The 24,687-nt window shown below is 39.8% G+C and overlaps 2 protein-coding genes and 1 long non-coding RNA gene across 3 annotated transcripts in view; all 3 read left to right on the top strand.

The window, feature by feature from the left end:
* The first annotated feature begins 3,202 nt into the window (after nucleotides 1-3,202).
* LOC146578648 (coxsackievirus and adenovirus receptor homolog) lies at nucleotides 3,203-5,505 on the top strand. Its single transcript, XM_085269104.1, has 3 exons — nucleotides 3,203-3,298; nucleotides 4,499-4,876; nucleotides 5,115-5,505. Exons 1-3 carry the CDS (start codon nucleotides 3,238-3,240, stop codon nucleotides 5,252-5,254), a joined length of 579 nt encoding a protein of 192 aa, XP_085125230.1. The 5' UTR covers nucleotides 3,203-3,237; the 3' UTR covers nucleotides 5,255-5,505.
* A 7-nt stretch (nucleotides 5,506-5,512) lies between these two features.
* The window catches only part of LOC146578644 (uncharacterized), a 51,698-nt gene continuing 32,523 nt past the window's right edge, over nucleotides 5,513-24,687 (top strand). The window contains exon 1 of the long non-coding RNA XR_014891571.1: nucleotides 5,513-6,070. This is a non-coding gene — a long non-coding RNA (uncharacterized LOC146578644). The remainder of the gene's footprint in view (nucleotides 6,071-24,687) is intronic.
* Nucleotides 12,215-17,775, top strand: LOC146578647 (low affinity immunoglobulin gamma Fc region receptor III-like). Its single transcript, XM_085269164.1, has 7 exons — nucleotides 12,215-12,250; nucleotides 13,072-13,107; nucleotides 13,285-13,551; nucleotides 13,631-13,876; nucleotides 13,963-14,133; nucleotides 14,285-14,362; nucleotides 15,434-17,775. The coding sequence occupies exons 1-7, from the start codon at nucleotides 12,220-12,222 to the stop codon at nucleotides 15,544-15,546; spliced, it is 942 nt and encodes a 313-aa protein (XP_085125290.1). The 5' UTR covers nucleotides 12,215-12,219; the 3' UTR covers nucleotides 15,547-17,775.

The following is a 24,687-nucleotide window of genomic DNA, read 5'->3' as shown; positions in this document are numbered from 1 at the left end:
TTTTCATCATGTGTCCTGTTGTCTTTAAAGTCGTATTTCAACCCCTCCGCTACACTTGGAGGGGTTGGAGTAGCGTTTGTCTTGGTTTTTTCTAAAAAATCTGACATTGATTAATGACTCTGACAGAAATTGTGTACAGATGATGGTAAAAACAGTATATACAGATATAAACACTGTGTTTTAAGAAGCTTTTGTTGGAGATTCATTTATAAAGTATTTCTAGTTTTGTAGCTTGAGTAAAGCAATCAGCTTGATTTGATATGATTTTGATTTTTGACTTCTGCTTTCTATCTTTTCATTTAAGGAATCATCTGAAAATATATGTCGTAACATTTGTTTATATGTAGTTTGTGTAATATTAACTATAAATTGTCCTCATTTGTTTTGCACCTAACCATCTTGCAGAGGAAATCACCACCTTTTACTTTTATTGATTAGACTGAGCTGATCTAATTTCATAAACTGAGTGGAGTGGGAAGTTGTCTCTGCACATCTACCTGATTTATTGCAACACTTCACTTCTTCATTACTTCTCTGTTTCTTTGTATATGTGGTAGCTGTTTGTCACATGTGTGTACTTAGATTTGGAGAAGATAGGAATGTGGTTGCTAAGGTGTTGCTATGTGCACTGATGTCACACAGGTGAAGGGTGTGTTGTACCAAACAGGATGACACACGGATGTGTGGGTTAATTTGATCTGTGGCTCTGTGTGTCACGGGCTGCGATGGCAGACCATGGAGTGGCAGTGAAAGTAGGGCCCAAAACGTGAGACTCTTAGCGAAGGACAGTGGATTTATTTACAGGAGGTGAAAAACACACAACTATATACAAAATCCCAGCACTGTGGTCCCGTGGTGATTCTCCCTGAATCCCACACAGTGCAGATGTCCGTAAAAGAGAAAGGTGGCGACTCCAAAAAAAACTCCAATTCCCACACCGTGACTTAGAAGCACACTCCGCTCCAGATTCCTGGTAACACAAAAAAACAGAAGGTTAGCAGGGGATCTATTTCCTCGGAGGTTACGCAAAAGCTCACGGCAGTACTGACGAGTTCTGACTCAAGGATCCAGCGTCGGCCTCAGCTCAGCTGCAGTCTTAAATGCCGTTCCCTTGACGAGCGTAATCTGCTGCAGCTGGCAGAGGACGACGAGCGGCAGGTGTGGCTGTCTCTGGAGCAGAAACACTTCCGGGTTCGCAGTCTCCTCAGCGAACCCACACCTCCGGAAGCTCACATGGAGACACATGGAGAAACCAAAACAACACACGGAAAACATAAACATAAACATACACTGAAAATACATGAGCCCTGGGTCCCTAGACCCAGGCCATGACACTGTGGTACAGAGGCCACTTTATACACAGACTTTAAACTTGCTATATTTTATTGTTCGATTTCTTAACTATTTTTAACTTTTTTAATTGTATTAAGTGGAATAAATATTCAATATGTCCCTATTGATACCACTTTTTTATGTCCGATACCGATATCATAAATTTGGATATCTGCCGATACCGATATGAATCCAATATAGATATAGTTTTTTTTTATATCTTGCTGCATTTTGTACTAGTTCATACTCAAGTTTAAATAAACAGCAACACTAAAGCTATTCTGTTATACCTGTATGTAAAAAAATACACTGCACCCAAAATATTTCATAGTTCAGCAAAACTGATCAATCTAATAAACTTAAACCTACTCAATCCTTCCTATTCTGGTATTTTAAAGAGAACTTAGCAGAAATATTAAGTAACCTAACTAATAGGGTTGCAAACTCCCAACAAAAAAAAATAGGGAACCACCCCCCACCCTCCACCTCATGATGCTTAATTGACGTAATCAACTTTAATTTGATGCAGGTTGGAAAAAAAATGCACAGAAATAAATTATTTTTCAAGAATAATTAAATAGATTCAACATCTTTCTTCAACAGAATTGCAGACTGCACAGATGGTATCTTCCCAAAGGAAAAAGTACTATAGCTTACTAGGGTATATATATTAGACTTAATAGTTACTATATACAGCAATGGACTTCTTTACATCTTACATCAGATTAAAACTTTGGGTGTAAGATTCAGATAATTATTTATTAAAAGCTCGACATTTTAAATGAGAATAAGAAAGAAAAGTATGTCTTTGTGCCCCCTTTTCCCTGTTAATGCCCTATCGGCCCCCCTGGCTAAACTTTGCTAGATCCGCCCCTGCACAGTTACCAGCCGTCAGCTACGTAGAAAAGGATCCTGGTGTAGAAAGTAATATTAAATAAATTGTAACAACAGCTTATCAAGCTTAAACGTGCTGCTGTTGTTCAGCCGCTGGTTTCCTCTTTCTGGTGCAAAGTGGGCCAAAAACAAACAAGAGAGACGGACTCGCGACAGAAAAGCCGATCAGCTGATCATTTAAGCAGTTTCACGATTGAATTAGCAGTAGGAGAGGGAGGGAGAGAGAGAGAAGAGGCAGTTGCTCCATATATCGGTTGTTAAGCTTAACGTGGGAATTCAGAGATGAACTTACACACTTGCTTTACTTCTCTCTGGGATCACTTCCTCGGAGATGAAATGCCGCTCTATGATGTGAGCACACTGCTCTGACGTGCTACGGTTATGGGCTGTATTAGCAGATTTCTTTTTCTCCATGATGTATTAATCACGTATGTAATCATATCACATTAGTTATAATAATTTCATATTTTCACTTAGTTGTATGCATGTTCACTACAGAGGGGCCTTGTGCTCTACACACAGTGAGACCATTGTATTGAAGACATTAAACGATAGTGAGAGTCAAGGATGAGTTGGACTGAGGGTATATATATATATATATATATATATATATATATATATATATATATATATATATATATATATATATATTAGGAGAAAAGGAAAAAGAGGTGTGATATACTGTTCGGAATGATTCAATATTTCGCGTGTCTGTTTGAGACATTGCTATTGTTCTAAATAAAGTTTATTACAAAAAGAAAATCACACCTTTTGGTCCTACAGCGCAGCGTAAACACACGTCACTACAACGCGATTTTTTTCTGAGAAAACCAAGGTGTGGAGTTTGAACGGGTAGCTGAAAAACAAATATTTTATCTTTATTTAAACCTTAAATTAAATCTCATGTAGTCAGTTTTAAAACTCTGGTTTTGTTATTAACTGAAAATACCAACAGACTCAAACTTTTAGAACAAACTAAGGGTTAGATCGTCAAAAACAGAAAACACGGAAATGTCTGCGTCGCTCTGCTCGACTTTGCTGATTCTCGGTGTCTTCGTGTTTGTCTCTGCAGGTGAGGTTTATAAACCAAACGGTGTTTCCCTCTGAGATAAAGAGGAATAAACATCAGTCTGGTTTACATGTTACTTCCCAAACATTTAGTTTCAGAGCGTCTGTTTACATGTAGTTTCATATTGAATCAGTTTGTGTGTAAATGTCATGAGGTTCGAAGAAGTGAATTTACCCGCTTGGTCAGCGGTGCAGTTTCCAGCACAGAGACAAAAAAGTGTAATGTGTTGTAGTTTCAGGAGTCAGCATACAGCCAGAGGCCGATCTACAGAGGTGGAGTGGCATGTGCCACCTTAAAATGATCTCTTACCACCTCTAGTGCCACAGATTATTTTAGGGTGGCACATGCCACCGCAGCAATTTCCTAATGTTGTAAATCTGCTCAACATTTGGCAATAAAGCCCTTTCTGATTCTGATTCTCTGTAGATCTGTCCCAATGTCCCAATGGTTGTATAAAATAAAAAAATGTCAGAATCATTGTTTACATTTCAAGGCATTCTACAGATAATATGTGTAAAGAAATACCTGTATTAAAAAGCTTTTTGTTCAGTGTATACAAACAGCTGTAGCTCCATAAAGGCAGCATGCAGAGACTCACAGTGTCTTATAATGAGAGGCTGCTTTCTCTCACACATTATGTTCACTTTCACTTATTTCACTGTATAAGTGTTTATATACTGTCATCCACAGTAATGTACTCATTTATTCTAGATGCAGCAACCCTTCAACCCTCTGAGTTTCCGACTTAAAATTAAACTAACTTTGACTGTCATACTGTCATAATATAAGATTTGGGAGCTTTAACAAAAAAAGCACTACTCAAATTCTATGCAGCAAAAAATAAGTAAATTTTTATAAAAATAAAATAACAGCACAATTGACTGTATGAAGACATCTTGTTAATATAGAGTGATGAAGGTTGTAACTGACTTTTGTGTCAGTAGGAATAGATTAAGGTCAGATCTCTGTAGGGTGGGGTGCAGTGGTACTGTGTGATATTAACAGCATTTACTGTCATAATGATCATGTGTGTACTTTAGCATCAACAAAAGATTTTTTTTAATTCTTTTTTTATGTATATCGTGCACGGATGTACTATAATTTAATATGTGCATACACTCCTCACTCCATCTGGCTGCCAAAGTAGTGATCAGTTGCACTTTGACCTTTAACCTCTCTGCTCTGTGTCGTTTCCTCTTTCAGACCAAAAAATCATCACAGCTGAGTCTGGACAGAACGTCACTTTGCCATGTCGAGCTCCAAATAACAACATCATCTTAGGTGTAGAGTGGAACAGAGCTGACCTGGAGACACAATATGTGCTTTTTTACCGAGATAACCTGTTTGATCCAGATGAACAGCATCCATCTTTTAAGGACCGGGTGGGTCTGCAGGACAGACAGATGAAGGATGGAGACGTGTCTTTGATTCTGAAGAATGTGACGATTAATGACACTGGAACATACGAGTGTCGTGTCAAGACAGAAAAAAAACGTAGAGAGAATCAATCAAATGTAATCAAAGAACCAATTTTAAATGAAAACGCATTCAGCAGCATCACACTGATTGTCGTACCTCCAGGTGAGTGAGTAGAGTTGAGTGTGTGTGTGATCAGAGGTGAAGCTGCTTCCTGCTTGTTGATGTTTGTTTCTAAAGATGTTGTTGATGAGACTTTGTAGAAAGCAGCTGGTCTGAGTGATGTGATCAGAGTGCAGTAGATAATGTCTGACAGCAGTTTGAAGAGGAAATGGATTCTGTTCTGTTCTTCACTCATCACCTACCTGACAGCTGACACCTCACACCTGTTTCTCACCTGCAGGTCAGACAGGAGGAGACACACAGGATGGACCTGTTGGACTGATAGTTGGTCTGTCAGTTTCTGCTGTGCTTCTTGTTGCTGCTGTTGTTGGTTTTTTGATCTACAGAAAACATAAACAGCAGAGTCAGGGTCCATACTAGCCTCCTGAGTAACTGCAGCATATTTGAAATGTCTTTAGTGTTTTTGATGATGATGATGTTTGGTAAGAGAAGCATCACTACACTACATCAGTAAAATGCAGAATGGAGTTCAACTGCCCAATATGCAAATTTAAAAAAGAAATACAAGCAGGTTGAGAACCAGGAGCTGCTGATCTGTCAACCTGAGACTGGCAGAGATTTATTAAAACAGACATATTCTTTAATATCACTGAGACTGAAATTCTAGCTTTTTTTTTTTTTTAATTCAGTAGGTTAATAGCATAATATGCTGTGTATTATTTGTTTAAAATGTTAAAGCCTACACTGTTTTAGTAAGTGTAAGAATATATTAGGCTTACGGTATTTTGTAAATTTGTAAATAATAATAATACTTAGCAGTAATAGTAGTAGAAAAGTACCCCGCAGCATCTCCACCACTGGTTTTATATTTTGCTAAGAAATTTGGAGTTCTGATCTACAGAAAACATAACAAAAACAACCGAGTCAGGTTTCATTCATATTAAATGGAGCATATTTTTAGATAACAGTGAAGCAAATAATTAGGAGAAAGTAAAACCGCCCAAAGACAAAAGAGATTGAGCTGCTGATCTTTCAGCCTGAGACTGGCAACAATTAAAAAAATAACACAGATATTCTTTAAAATCTGTGGGTTTAGACTCTACATGATGACGTCCTGCAAGAATAAACATTCATTTTATTCTCTAGGTTAATAAGATAAGATGCTGCCTATTAGATCAAGTTTAAGATTTTACGCCTACAACATTTTACATGTAATTTATTTCAACCTTTGAGCAGGTTTTTGTAAAACTATACATAATAATAATTGTTAGTTTTTAGCAGTAGTAAGATTACACTCTTACATCCTAAACCAAGTTTTATTTCATTATATTTTGCTATGAAAAGTGGAAGTAGGTGCAGCGATATACTGAAACAAGCACACATGTAGAGTTTGTACAGTTCTAATAAGCTGAAAGTCTGTATTTCGTATGACTGCCTTTATTCTTCAGCACAGCCTGAACTCGCTCAGGCAGCTTTCCTGTATTTCAGTAGTCTTCAGGAATAGTTCTCCAGGATATTCAAAGCTTTTCTTTGGATGTTTCTGCCTTTTGTTCTCTGCTAAGATGATCCCACACTCCTTAATTAATGTTGCGCTCTGGGCTCTGGGGAGGCCGATGCATGAGTCATAGTTTTCCACTGTGTGTTTTTCTCTCCAGTTATGCTTTTACTACATGGTCGATGGATATGGTTTAGATTTACTGCAAATGCAGTTTGTTTGGGATCATTGTTATGCTGAGTAATGAATTTAACTTCAGTCAAATTCTTTCTTAATCGTGGATCAAATTCTAATATACTGTAAACTCAGAGATTAAGCGGGTGTTAAAGACAGGGTGATTAGTTTATGTAAAATGTAGTTTGTTGTTCTGGTTTATGTGCTGAAAATGGTTTTATTTGTGTATGTGTTAGACTTGTACATAGTTAAACATATATGGATCAAATAATGTTGAATCCTGGAATGGAAGCAATGAAATTTGAAATAAGGGGGTGGGAACAGGAAAAGTGTAAATTTCATCCTACTCCTTTTCGAGCACACATATTCTGTAGACATAGATATTTACATATTTACATGACAAGTTTCTTTTGTTTCTCTTGTTATTTCAATTATATTTGCATGTATGAAATAAAATGATATCTATCTATAATCTTGTGTTTATTGAATCATAATTCCATCATTTTTAACAAGATCTCCAACACTACTGCCTGAAATGCAGCTTCAAACCTTGACAGACTCTCCATCCTGTTTTACAAGAGGTGTAGAGATGAATATTTAAACCAAAACTTTCAAATGTGGATTGTGATTAGACTTCAGCACGCAGTAAATGAATCGTCTGAAGGTCCAGATGCATCTCTTGTCCTCTGTCAGGTCTTTGCTGGGTTTGGGGCGATGGTGGCTCAAGAGTTGGGAGTTCGCCTTTAAATAGGAAGGTTGCTGGTTCGAGCCCTGGCTCGGACAGTCTTGGTCGTTGTGTCCTTGGGCAAGACACTTCACCTGTTGCCTACTGGTGGTGGTCAGAGGTGGCGCCAGTGTCCGGCAGCCTCGCCTCTGTCAGTGCGCCCCAGGGTGGCTGTGGCTACAATGTAGCTTGTCATCACCAGTGTGTGTGAATGGGTGGATGACTGGATGTGTAAAGTGCTTTTGGGGTCCTTAGGGACTAGAAAAGCGCTATACAAATACAGACCATTTACCATTTTGTTTCTAGTTCTTAAGGACATGACTTTCAGAAACTGGCCTGCTGCATCTTCTTTTGTCCTCCTCTTGTTCAGTTTCCACAGTAATTTTAAGGACGCACTTCACATGATGCCAAGATATACCAAGTTTTTGGGGATTCAATTGTCTAGTGCAAATATATTACTTTATATCTATGCAACTGTGCTGTTTCTGGAAATAAATTGTGTGTTTTTGTGACTGGTACTAATAACAAAGTGCCCAAGTTGTCTGTTGTGTTTAGACACACACTGGTTCAGCCGTGGAGCTGCTTAAATGATTCATAGGTCACTGTTAAGTGTCTTTGCAAACACAGAAAAAAATATCTTTGAAATTGTTCAAGTAAGAAGAATTGGACTGAAAATGAGTGAAGATTTTTTGTGACAATCAAACAAATTCTCATATAGAGATCAGCTGTTACAGAGTAATTACAGGCACAGAACACAAACACTGTGAAGCTCTGTGGATTATAGACGATGGATCATTAGTTGTATAATGTCCGGGATCAATTTGCTACCTGTAATTAAGTCATTATGAAATCAAACCAGAGAAAGAAATATTTTCTAAGTAGCTGCAGAGTCAGATGTTGCCTCTCTTATTACTAAAGTTTAAACCTTTCATTCTGTTTGTTACTTTGAATATGTCAAACGTCATTTACATATTGTTTATTTATTTTTTATGTGTGTTTGCTTGTTTATTGTTAATAAAGCTTTGCAAACATCGTTACTAAATATTTTAGTCTTCATTGAATGTCTATGTTGCTTTTTCTGAGCTGTTGAACCTGCGGATGCAGATTTTGTCTGAGCTGGAATCAGACAATAAAGAAAAATAAAATAAAAATAAAACCACTGATTTCTCAGGAAGAGCAAACGTTACCAAGAATAACATTCAAATAATCCTTTTGGTTTTTTGTTCTCAATGAACCTGAAACAAGCCATCCTTAAGATTCGAACACCGAAAAAAAACATCTGATAAATTGCTAAAATATTAGGCGTTGCAAAATATATCATACTGAGAAGGAAAGGTGAGGAGGTAGGTGTGTTGATATCCAAATCTACCATAAAGTGAAGACTGCATGGAAGTAAATAAAAAGGCTTCACTGAAAGTGAAAGTGGTGAAACCACTCACAAGCCTCAAGAACAGAATGGCTAAATTGGACTTTGCTAAAAAAAAAAACAGAAAAAAAAACATGAAAAAAGCAAAGTTCTGGAAAGACATTCTTTGAACAGATGAAACCAAGGTCAACCTCTATGATGGTAAGAAAAAGTATGGGGAAGGTGTGAAACAGTTAATGATCCAAAGCAAACCACATCAACTGTAAGACACGGCTGAGGCTGAGGGTTGGGCGTACATGGCTGTCAGTGGCACTGGGACTCTAGTGTTTACTGATGTGACACAGGACAGAAGCAGCTGTATGAATTCTGAGGTGTTCAGAGACATGCTGTCTGCTCAAATCCTTCTAAATCCAGTCACTTCGATTGGGCGGTGTTTCATAATACAGATGGATAATACAGTCAAAGCAACCCAGGAGTTTATTAAAGCAAAGAAGTGGAATATTCTTGAATGTTCAAGTCAGTCACCTTAACCCAACTGAGCGTTTCACTTGTTGAAGACTACATTTCAGACAGAAAGTCACACAAACAAAACAGCAACTGAAATTGTACAGTAAAGGTTTGGGAAAGCATTAAAAGGGAGGAAACACAGCATCTGGTGTCATCCAGGAATTCAAGACTTCATTGTCAGCAAAGGATTTTCAACTAAGTATTAGAAATTAACATTTTATTTTAAGTTATTTAATTCGTCCAATTACTTTTGAGATCCTAAAATCAAAGGATTGCGTTCAAAAGTGCTTGATTTCCTCACATTTTTATGCAATCTTTCTGCTAAGCCCAGTGAATTAAAGCTGAAAGTCTGCATTTCAACTTCACCTAAGTTGTACTGTATAAAGAAATTAAGATGGAGGATTGCTGACTGAGTCAAAATCTGCTTTGACGTTTCTGTGAATAAATTCAAGTAATGTTCCTCCCCTAATGCTGTACTCTATGATTGACTCTGTTTTTTAAAAACAACATAAATCTTTTAACTGGGGAAACAAAAAACAAGTCAAACAGTGAAAGAGGATTTTCAGTGTTAGGTTTGACCTTTGACCTTGTGAAAAGACAACATTGAAAGTCCATCCCACTGCCTCAGGTTCATCAGACCATCCCTGCCCTTATGAGTGTTAGTTGGCTTGAAGTTGAGACTTTTAGCTGCTTAAAAATAATTTTAAAAATTAAAAAGGATTAAAAAGAGATAAAAGAAACTTTATGGAAAACACAAAACCCTCACTCACAGGTACATACCTGTACGCCCATCCCCCGGACACCAAGAACCACCAATGCACCAACGATGGAGGGCACAAGCCACCAGCAGGGAGTGTGGTCGGGGGACACAGGCCCCCACACACGGTGGGCCCTGAGATGTTCCCAGACAGGTGGAGTCTAAGACCCGACCTGACACATAGACAAACAGGCACACACAGATACAAACATGCATTCCCACCCTCATGCACACATATACAAATACTCGGCACTCACGCAATGTGGAAACAAACAGAAATGGACACTGTGCACACACTCACACTCCCCAAATATCCTCTATAGCCCAGGTCCAGGTACCTTCGTTCCCAGAGGAGCAATCCGCCCCTAGACCCAGAAGATGTTACATTTTTTCCCTGGGGTGGAGTCAAGCAGACCACCCCTGGTCCTGCAGCAGCAGAGAGGCCAAGCATCCCAGACCACGACCAGACAGCCAACTTTTCCTCCCAGCCCCCCGCCCCGATCATCTACTAGAACAGGTCATCTTGGTGGCTTGGGTGGCTGTAGCTCAGGTGGCAGAACAGGTCAGCTTGCCATCGCCAGTGTGTGAATGTGTGAATGTGTGTGATGAATGGGTGAATGACTGGATGTAGTTTGAAGCGCTTTGGGGTCCTTAGGGACTAGAAAAGCGCTATACAAATGCAGGCCATTTACCATCTACTAATCACAAGGTTGGTGGTTTGATCCCTGCCTGCTCCAGTCTGTGTGCCTGTATCCTCGGGCAAGATACCAACCCCAAGTTCAGTTCCACCCTTAAATAAAAACCACTGCAGAAAAAAAGCACCTAAATGTATGTTGATGACACAAGTTGTATAAAGCAGTCTGAATGCTCAAGTAGAAAACACTATATAAGAACCATTTACTAGAGTTGGTCATTACTCAGAAGTGAAACATTAATGCAGAACTTGAAACAGAAACATATAAACAGGTAGAAGTCAGGTCAGCCTGACTGCTCATCACTGCTTCTGTTACCTGTTGAAGTTCAGGGTCTGGCTGCTGGGCTGGGGTCATCATTCACTCAGCTTTAATGTCACTCTGGGTTCTTGGCTAGCTTAGCGCTAGCATGTTGTCTGTGCAGGTGCTAGCAAAGAGCTGAAGTTGTGTTTGTGTTGTTTCTGTCCTGGAAGCATTTTTTACCTCACCATCGGATACTTTCATGGAATAAAAATAAAAGTGACGTCCAGACTGGTGCACTATGTTGCTTATTCAGCACAGTAACTGAATCAGCTGATTGCAACCAAAGCACATAAAGCGTGTTTGTTTGTTTGATTTTTCTGACTTGCGTAGAGAAACCTAAGGAACCTTTGTAACACAAATCATGACAGAATTGTAACTGTAATGTGATTATTAAATGTAGTAAAGTATTGAGTTACTGACAAATATAGTGTGATCACAGGTTACTTTGCAGGTGTTGTGTTGATCGGCAGAGTACAGACTGTAAGCTGAAAGAACTTTTTCTGCTGAATGTGATTATTAAATATATTCACAGTACTCTGTCGACACACTGTTTATCACTCTACACAGTTTCATCATCATCTTCAGAACATATGTAAGTGAAGAGAATTTTTATCCACAGTTAAATGCTCAACATGTTAATTCTCTAATAAGCTGTGAAAGCATCACTGATGATCTGCTTGTATCCATGTTAGTGTTTAAAGTCCAACATCTCCCTCTAGTGGCCACATATAAATCATGTGTGAGGATGGTGTGAATGTAAATGTGAATCATAGTGTTCCAATCAGTCATCAGTGTGTCTCTGCACAGCTGTAATTAAAATGTGTTCAGAGGGCCTCAGTGTCTGAATGGTTCCAGTTCAGCTCCATAACAGCAGCGTCCCTGGTTTGATTCCTGTGTTTCAGCTCATATCTGCCTCTCTCACTGAGGGGGACGTCCACTACATGGACATGGATTTGTTCATCAACCAAACTACAGATCACTGAGAGCAGAGGACATTTGAATTTATTCAATGAACTAATGTCTAGGATGTTTGTGGGCATCATACACATGGATTGTAATCTCACTGGTGACATTTAGATTATGTTACTACTTTTTTACATGTCCATGTTTAAGTCCTTGTACATAAGTTTAAAAGAACAGAATTGTGATTTATTGTTTTTTGTTTCTGAAATAAAAGTGCATTGTTACAATGTACCCTTAGATATATGTTTAAATTATTTTATAACGTAATTGTTAAAAAAAGAAAAAAGTGAGTTTCCCACCTCGGTGTTTGAACCAATAGAAAGCTGGTGCTCAGAGGAAGAGGGCGGGCTTTACTTGGTGTCAGTGACAGAAATGAAAAAAAGCTCAAATGAGTGAGAAGGACGATGAAGGAAACATCTGTGCTGTTTCTGCTCTGTAAGTAGAATCTCTGTGTTTGTTTGAATTCTTGTACTTTGACTGTCTGCTCTCCTGATAACTGATGATGGAGGAGAAGACATGAAAAACAAATCAGGCTGAATTCAAGTTCAAACACCACGAGGACCAACTGCAGGTCTGAACTGACTCTTTATCTTTGCTCAGGAGTCGAGGAAACACAGCAGGCAGTGAAAAGATCAAATCATTCACTCATTATATCAACACAGCTGCTCAGTGGACACATGACTTTACTGGGTTATTAAATGTAACAGAGTGTCTATAGTCACAGTATAAACAGTGCACATACATATAATAAACCACCCATTATGTTCATATCTCAGGTACAATGATGATGTTCATTGGTCTGTTTGAAACGAGACATGTTTAGTTAACCAAAAGATTTCAATAAACACTGTTTTTTTTAATCTCATTATTAACTCCATTAGTAAAAAATTCCACACAAAAATTAGTGCAGTGGTTTGTCTCTCACGATCATGGTTCAGTCAGGATATATCACTAATTTCTCGTAAGAAATGTACATTAAAACAATGTATATTGAAATGACTTGCACATAAAATATATTTGTTTTTCATGATGTTGATTTTTTAATATATTTTGTATAACATTTTATTTTTTTGGAAGAGTTATAGTTGCCAGCTTTGCACTTGTCTCTCAATTAGAAAATTGATTTATTGTGTGAAAATATTAAGTCTTTTTTAATAGAACGGAGGGCAAGATTGGTTGCAGTGGTTTGTCAGCTGTTTGTGTGGAGTTGTTCTTTATGTTCACCTCAAATCAACCTGAGTGTCATTTCTCTTTAGTCCTGATCTCACTGCTGAGCTGCACAACAAACCAAGGTCAGTAACCTTCTTCTCTCACAGTTTAAACCTGAGAAATGCTCACTGATATGACCTGATTGGGTTCATATTTCACAATGGAGCTCATTAAAACTGATGAGATAAATGATAAAGCACAGATCACTTTTCATACTTGTGTCATGTCTAACATATCTTTTTTTTTTTTAACCCTCACAGCTCGTCTGACTGTGAGTCCCAGCAGCTCTCAGTTCTTTAAAGGAGACTTTGTGTCTCTGAGCTGTGAGGAGGACGACAGTTCTGCTGGATGGACTCTGAGGAGAAACACAAGCAAACAACAGAGGACTCAGTGTGGAAGAGATGGGTTTGGACAACCAGCTGGTTCTTCCTGCAACATGAGCTACAGCACCACTTGGGACAGTGGAGTTTACTGGTGTGAGTCCAGAGAGGGTCCCATCAGTGACATGGTTAACCTGACAGTCACTGGTAAGCTGAGTGTGTGGAGTTAGTGTTGATGAAGCTGTGTGTAAATGGATGAAATGCTGTAGTTTGTCTCTGTGTTGAGGTGGATCAGTGATCCTGCAGAGTCCTGTCCTCCCTGTGATGGAGGGAGATGACGTCACTCTGCTCTGTAAAACAAAGACCACTCCCTCCAACCTCCCAGCTGCTTTCTATAAAGATGGCTCCCTCATCAGGAAGCAGCCTACAGGTCACATGACCATCCAGCATGTTTCCAGGTCTGATGAAGGCCTCTACAAGTGTGACATCAGCGGTCATGGAGAGTCTCCATCCAGCTGGATCACTGTCACAGGTGACACACTCACCTGTCTGTGTTTCTGCAGCTTTCAACATTCACAATGTGACGACAACTTAATGACTGTGTTTGCTTTATTTTAGACAAACACACCACCACACCTCCACCTACATCCACACCTCCTCCTGGTTCCACCCACATCACTCTTCCTCCTGTTCTCTCTGTGTTGTCATCTGTTGGATCAGTCTGTGTTGTGGTTCTACTGGTGTTACTGGTTCTGCTGGTGAGACGATGTGTTCACAGGAAACATGAAGGTGAGACTCAGACTTCCTGATCTTTCATGTCTGAGTTTGTTTAGTAGAATAAAGTTCACATTCATTAAGATCAGTAACAACGTTCTTAAATATAATCTCTGTTTAGATATTTAATATATGTTATTCTCCGTTTTCTATCTTTTCCAAGAAGAAGATGGAGAAGATGAGATCATACACAGTACCATCAAAATATCAAATCATCCACAACAGCCAATCAAACCAAGAAGAGGTAGTGTTGCTTTCTCTTTTTGGTGGGCGTCATCACCACTGAATGTGAGGTCAAAGGTCTGTTTGTAAAATGCACCTAGTAAGCAAAAACATGATGATTCCCACAACTCTGCTCCCAAACAGCCAGTCAACAGCTGAAACAGGAAACATGTGACTCTGGCTCTTCATAAGTGTCATCTCACTGTTGTCATAGTGTCATAGTGAATCTAAAGGTCAGTGTAGTTACTGTTCATGTTGCATTACTGTGTTCATCATATAAACCAAGTGGGAGAGTTGGTTTGTTTAATCTTCTGATGAACATGTGACATATTTCACCTCTATGTCGCAGAAGTATCACTTACATATGCAACAGTTATGATTGCTTCATATATGAAATGTATATTTGGTTCAAATGTGACACAACTGCAGTTTTCCTTTAGGCCCAGTTTGACTTTAACTGATGGTGTCGGCTCAGACTCGTGTGTGTTGTGACTTTCTGGCCGACAAAACATTATCAGTGTTGTAAGTGAGCTGTAGGTGTCCAAAGCAGCTCTGACTGGACACACATGTGTTTGCTGTCTGAGTTACACGTTAGTGTATAGTTTATTGTCTCTGTGGATGTTCTCACCGAGGTGTTCCTGGTTAGTCTTACAATAGTGTTCATGTTGTGAGAACATGTTTGCTTTGTGCTCTGTGGTGAAGAGTGTCAGTCTGCAGTGGAAAACGTGTCAGCTCTGTGGTCGTCCACCTGCATCTTTCTCAGAAACAGCCTCCAGTTCTTTGTGGTCACTCAGTGTTTCTCAGCAGAGGTGTTAAGACGAGAAAAAAACTCAAAAACACAGAAGATCATTAAAGTTGTTGTTATTTTAAAGTAATGCATTTTTGTGCAAACTAATAAGAACTAAGATCCACTGAGATCTCACAGAGGCTCAGTGCAGGACAAATTTTCTGGTCTTCATGAGCTAAAAATCATTATTTTCTGTCTTTTTGATGCAAGATTACAAATTATAAAAATGTTTTAGCCATCTTTAGCTCCTGTGTAATAACATCTGAACTGTTGTACCTGCAGTGATTTTAATAGTTTACTCTGCAGACATTTATTCAGCTGTGGTCTACTCAGCAGTGAGAACTGAAGACGTCGGTTATGGACAAACAACCATCAGAACAAGGAGGCCCAGGTACAGCTGCTCTTCAGCCCAGTATTAAGGCAAAATATGTAACAGACATGCTGGTCCCCTGTGTCCATTTCAAAAAAGACAACTGAGCAACTAAGTACCCAGAAATGTACTTTATACATTATTTATTCACTACTGATTTCTGTCCTTTAAATATTTTATCTCCCCCTCGCTGATAGTGCAACGTCTGCTTGCGGGACCAAGTAGTTGTCTTTAAACCACTGAGACAGTCGCTGGGTAGACTCATTGTCCCCAGAAATGACAACCATCACTGTGAGTCAACTGCAAATCTGATGAATGTGTTGCTGGGATGGGAAGAAAGTATGGAGCAGGGTGCTCAGCACAGCTGTAGAGGTCTGAGGTCATACTCTCACCCTCTTTGTGCATCGTGATGGGAAGCCGTCGATACAAAGTCATAATATGTGGCGTCATTTTCACAAAAAAATAAAATTCTCTAATAATAAGACGGAAACTTTGCTTAAATATGAGAGCGAAGCTGGAAGCAGCAAATCATTCATCTTTTAAAATGTGACTTAATGCACTTTCTTAACAAATTGTTGCAGCTCTGTGGGCTCCAGGCTCAGTTCTGTGAATCAAACAGGCACCTAAAGTGTGATTTGTATCTGAACTGGTTCCCAGTAAAGTCTGAACTGGGACTGTGTGTGATGCAGAGAGGGGGAGACTGGAGGTCTTTATTGAACTACAAAGCTTGTAATCATGTTTCCTGTTGTTTGAACCGTGTGTGTTTGTGTTCAGACTTTAAACCAGAGCCAGACGTTGTCTACTCTTCACTGAAGTAGTCCACCAGTCCAACCACTGACGTCCAGCTGCTGGTCTCTAACTGGTCCTCCCACCACCTCAGACCAGAGGAGATCGACAAAATGATAAAACATTTGTTATTGTTTTGCATTTTGCAGCAAAATAATTAATGAAATGCATCCAACTCTTACAAAAAACTGCTTTGTTTGTGGTAAGAGTGCAATTCATTGGCATCAGCAGAAACTAGAAGATTTATGATTTCTAAATTCATTATAACGCAACAAAAAACTTTTATTATTATTTTTTTAAATAAACTATGGAAACACTGATTATTTGCTTGTATCCATGTTAATATATGAAGTAAACTAGTGGCCATAGATAAATCATGGGAGAGGATGGATTTAATCTAAGATGTGAATCATAGGCTGTATCCCAATTCAGGGTCTGCAGCCTTAAAGTACGCAGCCTTAACGATCCTCAAGGGCCGCGTACTCAAAGACCGCTAAGGCCGGAAGTGCGAGGCTTGTGAAATGGGACGGTCTAGCCTTTGTTGCGCTGCCCAGGTTGCCTAGCAACCATGATACTAACAGCTGGAAACGTGTCATACAGCTTTGTTTGACAGAAATGAAGGAGAAAATCTTTTGTTCATTTGTTTGTTTGTTTCTACATGAGCTTTGATCATTCTCTGTAGGATTAAGCTCAGCTATTGAACGGCGTATGTTTTAAAGTAAAGGCTTTAAAACCAAGTTAGTACAAACGTCACTAATGTCACATAACTTTGCCGACATGTGGCCAACAGTAATGTTTTAATGTTTTTCGTTATTAAACATTTGCACATAAATAAGTGACATGATATTCAGTACTTACTTAAAGTTTACTCTTCGGCCGCCACTCATCCGCCGTTTTTTCGGCAAAATTATCCACACCCACCGCCGCGCTATGCATTCTGGGATATGTTGGGCCACGAAGTCTACACCGCCACCTCCTTAAAATTCAGGGAAATGAAGGACGCATTTCAAGGCCGCATTTCAAGCAGCCTTCGAATTGGGACAGCCTTCGGCGTGCCGCTGTGACGTAATGGGCCTTGAAATGCATACTTTAAGGCTGCAGACCCTGAATTGGGATACAGCCACTGTGTTCCAGTTGGTCATCATTGTGTCTACACAGCTTTAGTTGTAATGTTACAGTCTGAGACAACACTGGCATCTCATGTTTTCTGACAGTTACATTTTAGACACTGAATCAAATAAATGAAAAAGCAACAACAACATGCATAAAACACCTTTTAGGATGAAGGTAATAGGATATAAAATTTGAATAATAATGATCCAGTTAGTCATCAGTGTCTGCACAGTTCTAATTTTCCAGTTGGAACTCATGGTTGTAGTGTTGTTATCCTGGATCAACACGATTGAAAGTAAAATTCTTTAGAGCTGATTTAAAACCAGTCTACTGACTAATGGAGAGATGTATATCTGTCATGGAAATTTTCTGTAATAAAGTCTGCAACAAGTTGTGGTCAACTTATTTATTACTGCATGCAGGAGAATGGACACACACATCAAAACACCCCAGGTTCGCAGTAATGAGCATTCTAACCTTGGGGTGTCACAGCACCCCTTTTATAACGTCGTACAAACTCAACAGTTCTTTGTCCAACCTGGGCTGTTGCTGAACAAAGAAGACTCCCACTATCTTTTCCCAGGCCCTTAATTAATGTTTGGTCTGTGTTTCCACATAACCCGCTAGTTTAGAGACTTATTCATCATGAAGAACACAAGACATAACAGAACAACCAACTCGCTAACGAGGGAGGTTTTGGGTCAGAACCAGCTCTTGGAGCTCACGCTCCTCACCTGACTCCAAACCCAAATCCTTCAAAGAGCAGCTGTCCTCGTAGCCTTTTTATTGACAAACTGTTACAATACACATCACAGCAAAAGCACCTCCCCTCGTAAGACCCCTCTTGGTTACAAAGACAAGGCACTATGGGTGTGTGTAAGCACCTGTATGCATGTGCAAGAACTTGTGTGTGTGTGTGTGAACTCCTGCTCACCAAAAGGGTCATAAAAGCAGAAAGCAACATCAACTTCACAAGGGATGTGTCTGTGATAACTGATGTTCAGTTATGCAATATGCAACTGAACTCTGAGGGTCCACTGAACCTATCGCGTCTGATTAATTCTGAGGTTGTTGCCCATTTCTCTGCGGCCTTTGCTAACTCTGTCTGTTACGATGACATCAGTAATGCACCTCTCTCAGTTGATGGCGTAGTCAACTCTTTTATTTCTACATGCTCTTCTGTTTTGGACACTGTGGCTCCAGTAAAGACTAAACGCTGTAAAACCTCTCGCCAACTCTGGCTAAATGAATCCACCCTCGCTCTTAGACGTGAATGTCGTCGAGCTGAGAGGAGATGGAAAAAAGATCAACTTCAGGTGTCCTTTGACATTCTGCATACGAGCCAGTCTCAATTTCAGAAGGCTGCCAAAATGGCAAAAACTTATTTTTTGTCGAACATCATTGCAACTAATAGTCACAATCCTCGAGTTCTGTTTAAAATCTTTAACTCAGTGGTTAATGCTTGCTCTGATGTTTCGATGGAAGTAAATAATGTTAAGAAATATACTCTAAACACTTCTTCAGTAAAGACTCAGAGAAGAGAAACACAGAGAATTCTTGCTAGCAAGGGCAGCCTCCAGAACTGAGACTCGCACTCAGAGACTGCCCCGGTCTTTATTTATATGGTTCAATGGGTGTGTGTGTGTGTGTGTGTGTGTGTGGGGGGGGGGGGGGGGGGGGGTCCTGCTGATCAAAGGGTCATATAACATGAAAGCAGAAAAGGAACATCCTTGGTCAGGAAGAGAGTAGTCTCCCCCTCACCCTAGATGGTTCACCCTAGATAGCACAGTGAGGAAGTCCAGCAGTTCATCTTAAACAAAAGGCACTTAAAGCAAGACAGACATAGCTACGTTAAAACAATGAAACAATAAAACAAGGTACGAGCTCTTTCCCATGCTGACAGGATGTGGGGGTGCATTCCTGGAGTGCACACCAAGCCTTTTTGCAGCCTGCTAGAGATCACACATCCTGTCACTACACAATTGATTATACGCCTCTAAGCATACATGGTTAAATATTTCCTAATACAAATAACTACATGCAGTATTCTACCATATGCGAACTTATATCACTAAAAGATTATACTGACCAATATGTACAATTTTCCATTGACATAAAAAATCAGAAGTAATCAGTAACTAATTACTGATTACTTCCCCCCAAAAGTAATCCTATTACTTTACTGATTACTTATTTTCAAAAGTATTTAGTTACTTAGTTACTTTTTAAAACACGATTTACAACCTGAATAGGTGATAAAGCGATAGATCTTTCAGCCCAATTCTACTGTTTCTGCATAATCCATCATACAAAATGTAATCAAATAAAAAATTATCCATTTAAAACTATTTTTATTAGTTTTAATGTTTTAACTTTATGCATCAAGCAACAATTAAATTATATGCAACATTCTCTGACTGGAAGAACATTTAAACTTATTTTTTGCACATTCCAGCACATAAAATATTTTATTTTATTTTTAGTTTACACTCACTCTTTCAAATAGATGCAAGTAAAACACAGCAGAAAATAAATAAAATCAAAGACTCGGTGGTCCTGTTGCTCTATTGTCACATGTTTAGCAGGAGTGGGGCAGGCGGAGGTTTGCCCTGGTGCAGGTGTGTCGCAGAGGTCACGTCAGTGGAAGAATCTTTGTCTGTGAATTTCACTTTACAGTGGCTGCGTACTGCCCATCTCTCCTGATGAATAACAGCTGATTTGAAAAGATATGTGGAAGACAGTGTTTGTGACTCCAGTGTTTTGGAATACTTTGCAATTCGCGGTCACAAATCAAATATTCCTTGGGGGGAGGGGGGGAGGGTGTTCCTCCTATAATTATTTTACTTGTACATCCCTTGTGTGTGGCATTAGGGGCAGAGATGTAGGTTAGTAGAGGAAGCTACACAGTTTTACAACTGTGTGGTTGTTGGTTCTGATGGTCATGTCATGTGTTTTTTTCACTCTGTTTTTGTTGCTGCTTTTAAGATATAGATAATAAATAAAGTGTTAAAAGTACTGGCCATGGTGAACCAGAGTTGGAAATTACTTCAAATTCCCTCAGTTGGCTTTTTGGTGGTTGGATTGCCACTGATGGTTTAATTATTGAGAGCAATGTTCCAGTTTACCCTCATGATGACTGTGTTGTCTTATTGTTATCGTTTCTTAGATAGAGTTAGATATAAAGTTGTTATGGATGTTTTTATCTGTGGTAAATTAAATTGAAAACTCTAATATCTATCCAATCATAACAATGATACAAAAACAATAATCTAAATAATCCTAAAAAAGCAACAGAAATAGGCTGATTGACTGATGACAGAAACACAATGAGTACTCAAAGTCTAAAGAACTTCTAAAGAAAAGCGTCTGGACTTCTTTAAGTTACTTGAAGACGTTTCACCTCTCATCTGAGAAGCTTCTTCAGTTCTAAGGTGATAAGGGTAACTGTAGAGAATGGATGGATGGAAAACAACAATTACACTTGCAACAATGGTGGTCACCACAGATTGGTCAGGAAAAAAAGAAATAAATAAAAGATTATTTCTAAAGTCACTGGAATTATGAAAACTGCTGGACAAATTTTCATGTATTACCATTTTTACTTTGTCTCTATGGTCACATGCAGCGTCGATCGTCCACCAGAGGGTGCTGCTGAACCTGCAGCGTCACAGCATCTCACAGCCGTCAGTACAAGTGTTAAAATCCAGCACTGTTCCTGCTTGCCTGTTTATTGATTGTTTGATGACCACAGACAGTTTCTTTTCTTCTATTCACTCACCACCAGGCCAGACAAAGGAAGTGAATATTTAATTGTTCCTCTCAGTCAGACTTTGTTCCTCCCCATTAATCTTTTGTTTTTTCATCATGTGTCCTGTTGTCTTTGAAGTCGTATTTCTGTCTCTGTCAGCGACTTAGTGGAATAAACAGGGAAAGAAGCGACCGCTGCAGTCTGAGGGGTTGGAGGTATGAAATCTGTTTTTTCTCTATAAATCTGACATAAAGTTGACTGTAGTTGCTGATGTTATTTAGGGTTCAACATTTAATCATTTAGTTTCATCCTATAAAGCATAAGATCCCCATATTTGAGGTCTTCGTGTTTTTAGTTTCCACAGTTTGAAGTTTTTATAGTTAACACAACATTGCAGCATGGAGAGAAATCTTAATAAAGAAGCTCCACAGAAAGATTGAGCTTGCCGATTCAACACAAACAGGAAGAGATATTTTTTTTATTGCATACCTGCTGATGCTACACTGTGCTTCAAGCCTCAATAACAGCATAACAGAACTCACTTATGGTACTGCATTCATTCTATAAAACAATAACTGTCAGTGACTTTGAACCGCAATATAAACACAACATTCAAGATAACAGTTAAAAGTGATGTAACCATAAACAATCAAACAAGAACATCTAAACAGCAGCATGTCCCAAGGCATGATGGGAGAGAACTAGCTGCTTCCCCAACACGCCACTATATAAATTAACGTGGAAAAAAATAGTAAAAAAAAACAGTTGAACTTTAGTGAATTTCACTAGATTAAATGCAGGTAGTTACTGATGAGTGTTACTTTGTACGGAACACTAAATCCACAAAGTTATTAAAATATAAATAAAAAAAAGAGAAGAATACAGATGCTTTTTAGTTGAATTTGATGTTTCAAACTGTTTGAATTGATGAGGCAGGCTGAGCTGACCACAGCTATGTTCACAGCTAGCTCTAATAAGAAGCTTCGATGTGAAATCTCTTCACAGTCAGACCTTTCATGAACACAGAAGAACAAGGAGAGAAAAGTCAGGTTTGTTGTCAGTGGTAATAAATGTACTTTACAGTACACACCACAGGTCATGTCATTGATTTACAGGGTCAATCTGTACCAATGACAAACATACACTACTTAACCAGTTTGACCAGGATGTTCACACACACACACACACACACACACACACACACACACACACACACACACACACACACACACAGACCTTTCTTTCTCTTACACAGAGCTGCTGAAGATCAGAGGATTAATTAAATTATTTAAAGAAATGCATGGATTGTAGAAAAAGTTAGATGATTCTGAGGAAGTCAGGTGGGAGAATGTCAGTGATTAATGACTCCGACAGAAACGTTGTACAGATGAAGGTAAAACAGTATCGGATATAAACACTCTGTGTTTTAAGAAGCTTTTGTTGGAGATTCATTTATAAGAGTCTGAATGCTCGGAAAGCTCCCGGCCCAGACGGTGTGTCTCCTGCCACCCTCAGACACTGTGCAAACGAGCTGGCCCCAGTGTTTTCTGGCATCTTCAACTCCTCACTGCAGGCATGTCATGTGCCTGCCTGCTTCAAGTCCTCTACCATAATCCCTGTCCCCAAGAAACCTAGGATCACTGGACTAAATGACTACAGACCCGTGGCTCTGACATCTGTGGTCATGAAGTCATTTGAGCGCCTAGTTCTCTCCCATCTCAAGACCCTCACGGCCCCCCTCCTGGACCCCCTGCAGTTTGCATACAGAGCCAACAGGTCTGTAGATGACGCCATCAACATGGCCCTACACTTCATCCTGCAGCATCTGGACTCCCCAGGAACCTACGCCAGGATCCTGTTTGCGGACTTTAGCTCTGCCTTCAACACCATCCTTCCAGACCATCTCCGAGGCAAGCTTTCCCAGATGAATGTGCCTGATCCCATCTGCCGGTGGATCACTGACTTCCTGATGGACAGGAAGCAGCATGTGAGGCTGGGAAAGAATGTCTCGGACTCCCGGACCATCAGCACCGGCTCCCCTCAGGGCTGTGTTCTTTCTCCTCTGCTCTTCTCCCTGTACACCAACTGCTGCACCTCCACCCACCAGTCTGTCAAGCTAATCAAGTTTGCAGATGACACCACCGTTATTGGACTCATCTCGGACGGGGATGAGTCTGCCTACAGGAGGGAGGTTGAACGTCTGGTGTCCTGGTGCAGCCACAACAACCTGGTGCTGAATGCCCAGAAGACAGTGGAGATTATTGTGGACTTCAGGAAGCACACAGCCCCACTCCCCCCCATCATCCTGACTGACACCCCCATCACCTCTGTGGACTCATTCCGCTTCCTGGGTACCACCATCACCCAGGACCTGAAGTGGGAGCCCACCATCACCTCCGTCATCAAGAAAGCCCAGCAGAGGATGTACTTCCTGAGGCAGCTGAAGAAATTCAACCTGCCAACACGGACGATGATGCAGTTCTACACTGCAATCATCGAGTCCATCCTCACCTCCTCCATCACCGTGTGGTACGCTGGAGCCACTATCAGGGACAAACAGAGACTGCAGCGTGTTGTGCGCTCTGCTGAGAAGGTGATTGGCTGCAGACTCCCATCTCTGCAGGACCTGTACACCTCCAGGACACTGGGGCGTGCAGCTCGGATCTCAGCTGACCCTTCTCACCCTGGACACAGTCTGTTTGACCTGCTCCCCTCAGGCAGGAGGCTCCGGTCCATTCGCACCAGAACCTCTCGCCATAAGAACAGTTTCTTCCCCTCTGCTGTTGGACTCATGAACAACAACCACATGACTGTACCCGCCACTAACACATGACCCTACGCTGTGTTCACTGCATCATTCCATGTTTGGCACTGATCACCACCTACACTCATGTATATATCATGTATATATCTATCTACTTAGCACTTTTAATTCTTATTCTTATTTTTATTTTAATGTCTTTTTTAGCGTAATTTTATGACACTATGTTTGCACTGAAGCACCGCAGCAATTTCCTAATGTTGTAAACCTGCTCAACATTTGGCAATAAACCCCTTTCTGATTCTGATTCTGAATTCTGATTCTGATAAAGTATTTCTAGTTTTTTAGTTTGAGTAAACAATCAGCTTTTTTACTTCTGCTTTCTATTTTTTCATTTAAGGAATCATCTGAAAATATATGTCGTAACATTTGTTTATTTTTAGTTTGTGTAATATTAACTATAAATTGTCCTCATTTGTTTTGCACCTAAACACCTTTTAGAGGAAATCACGACCTTTTACTTTCATTCATTAGACTGAGCTGATCTCATAAACTGAGTGGAGTGGGAAGTTGTCTCTGCACATCTACCTGATTTATTGCAACACTTCACTTCTTTGTTACTTCTCTGTTTCTTTGTATTTGTGGTAGCTGTTTGTCACATGTGTGTACTTAGATTTGGAGAAGATAGGAATGTGGTTGCTAAGGTGTTGCTATGTGCACTGATGTCACACAGGTGAAGGGTGTGTTGTACCAAACAGGATGACACACGGATGTGTGGGTTA

The sequence above is a fragment of the Mchenga conophoros genome, linkage group LG3 (assembly GCF_057382185.1).
Source record: "Mchenga conophoros isolate Kocher_MC1m ecotype Shallow Benthic linkage group LG3, M_conophoros_male_GT1.1, whole genome shotgun sequence".
Classification (NCBI taxonomy): Eukaryota; Metazoa; Chordata; class Actinopteri; order Cichliformes; family Cichlidae; genus Mchenga; species Mchenga conophoros.
The sequence above is the reverse complement of the archived record's forward strand: the minus strand, read 5'-3'. Positions and strand labels throughout refer to the sequence as shown.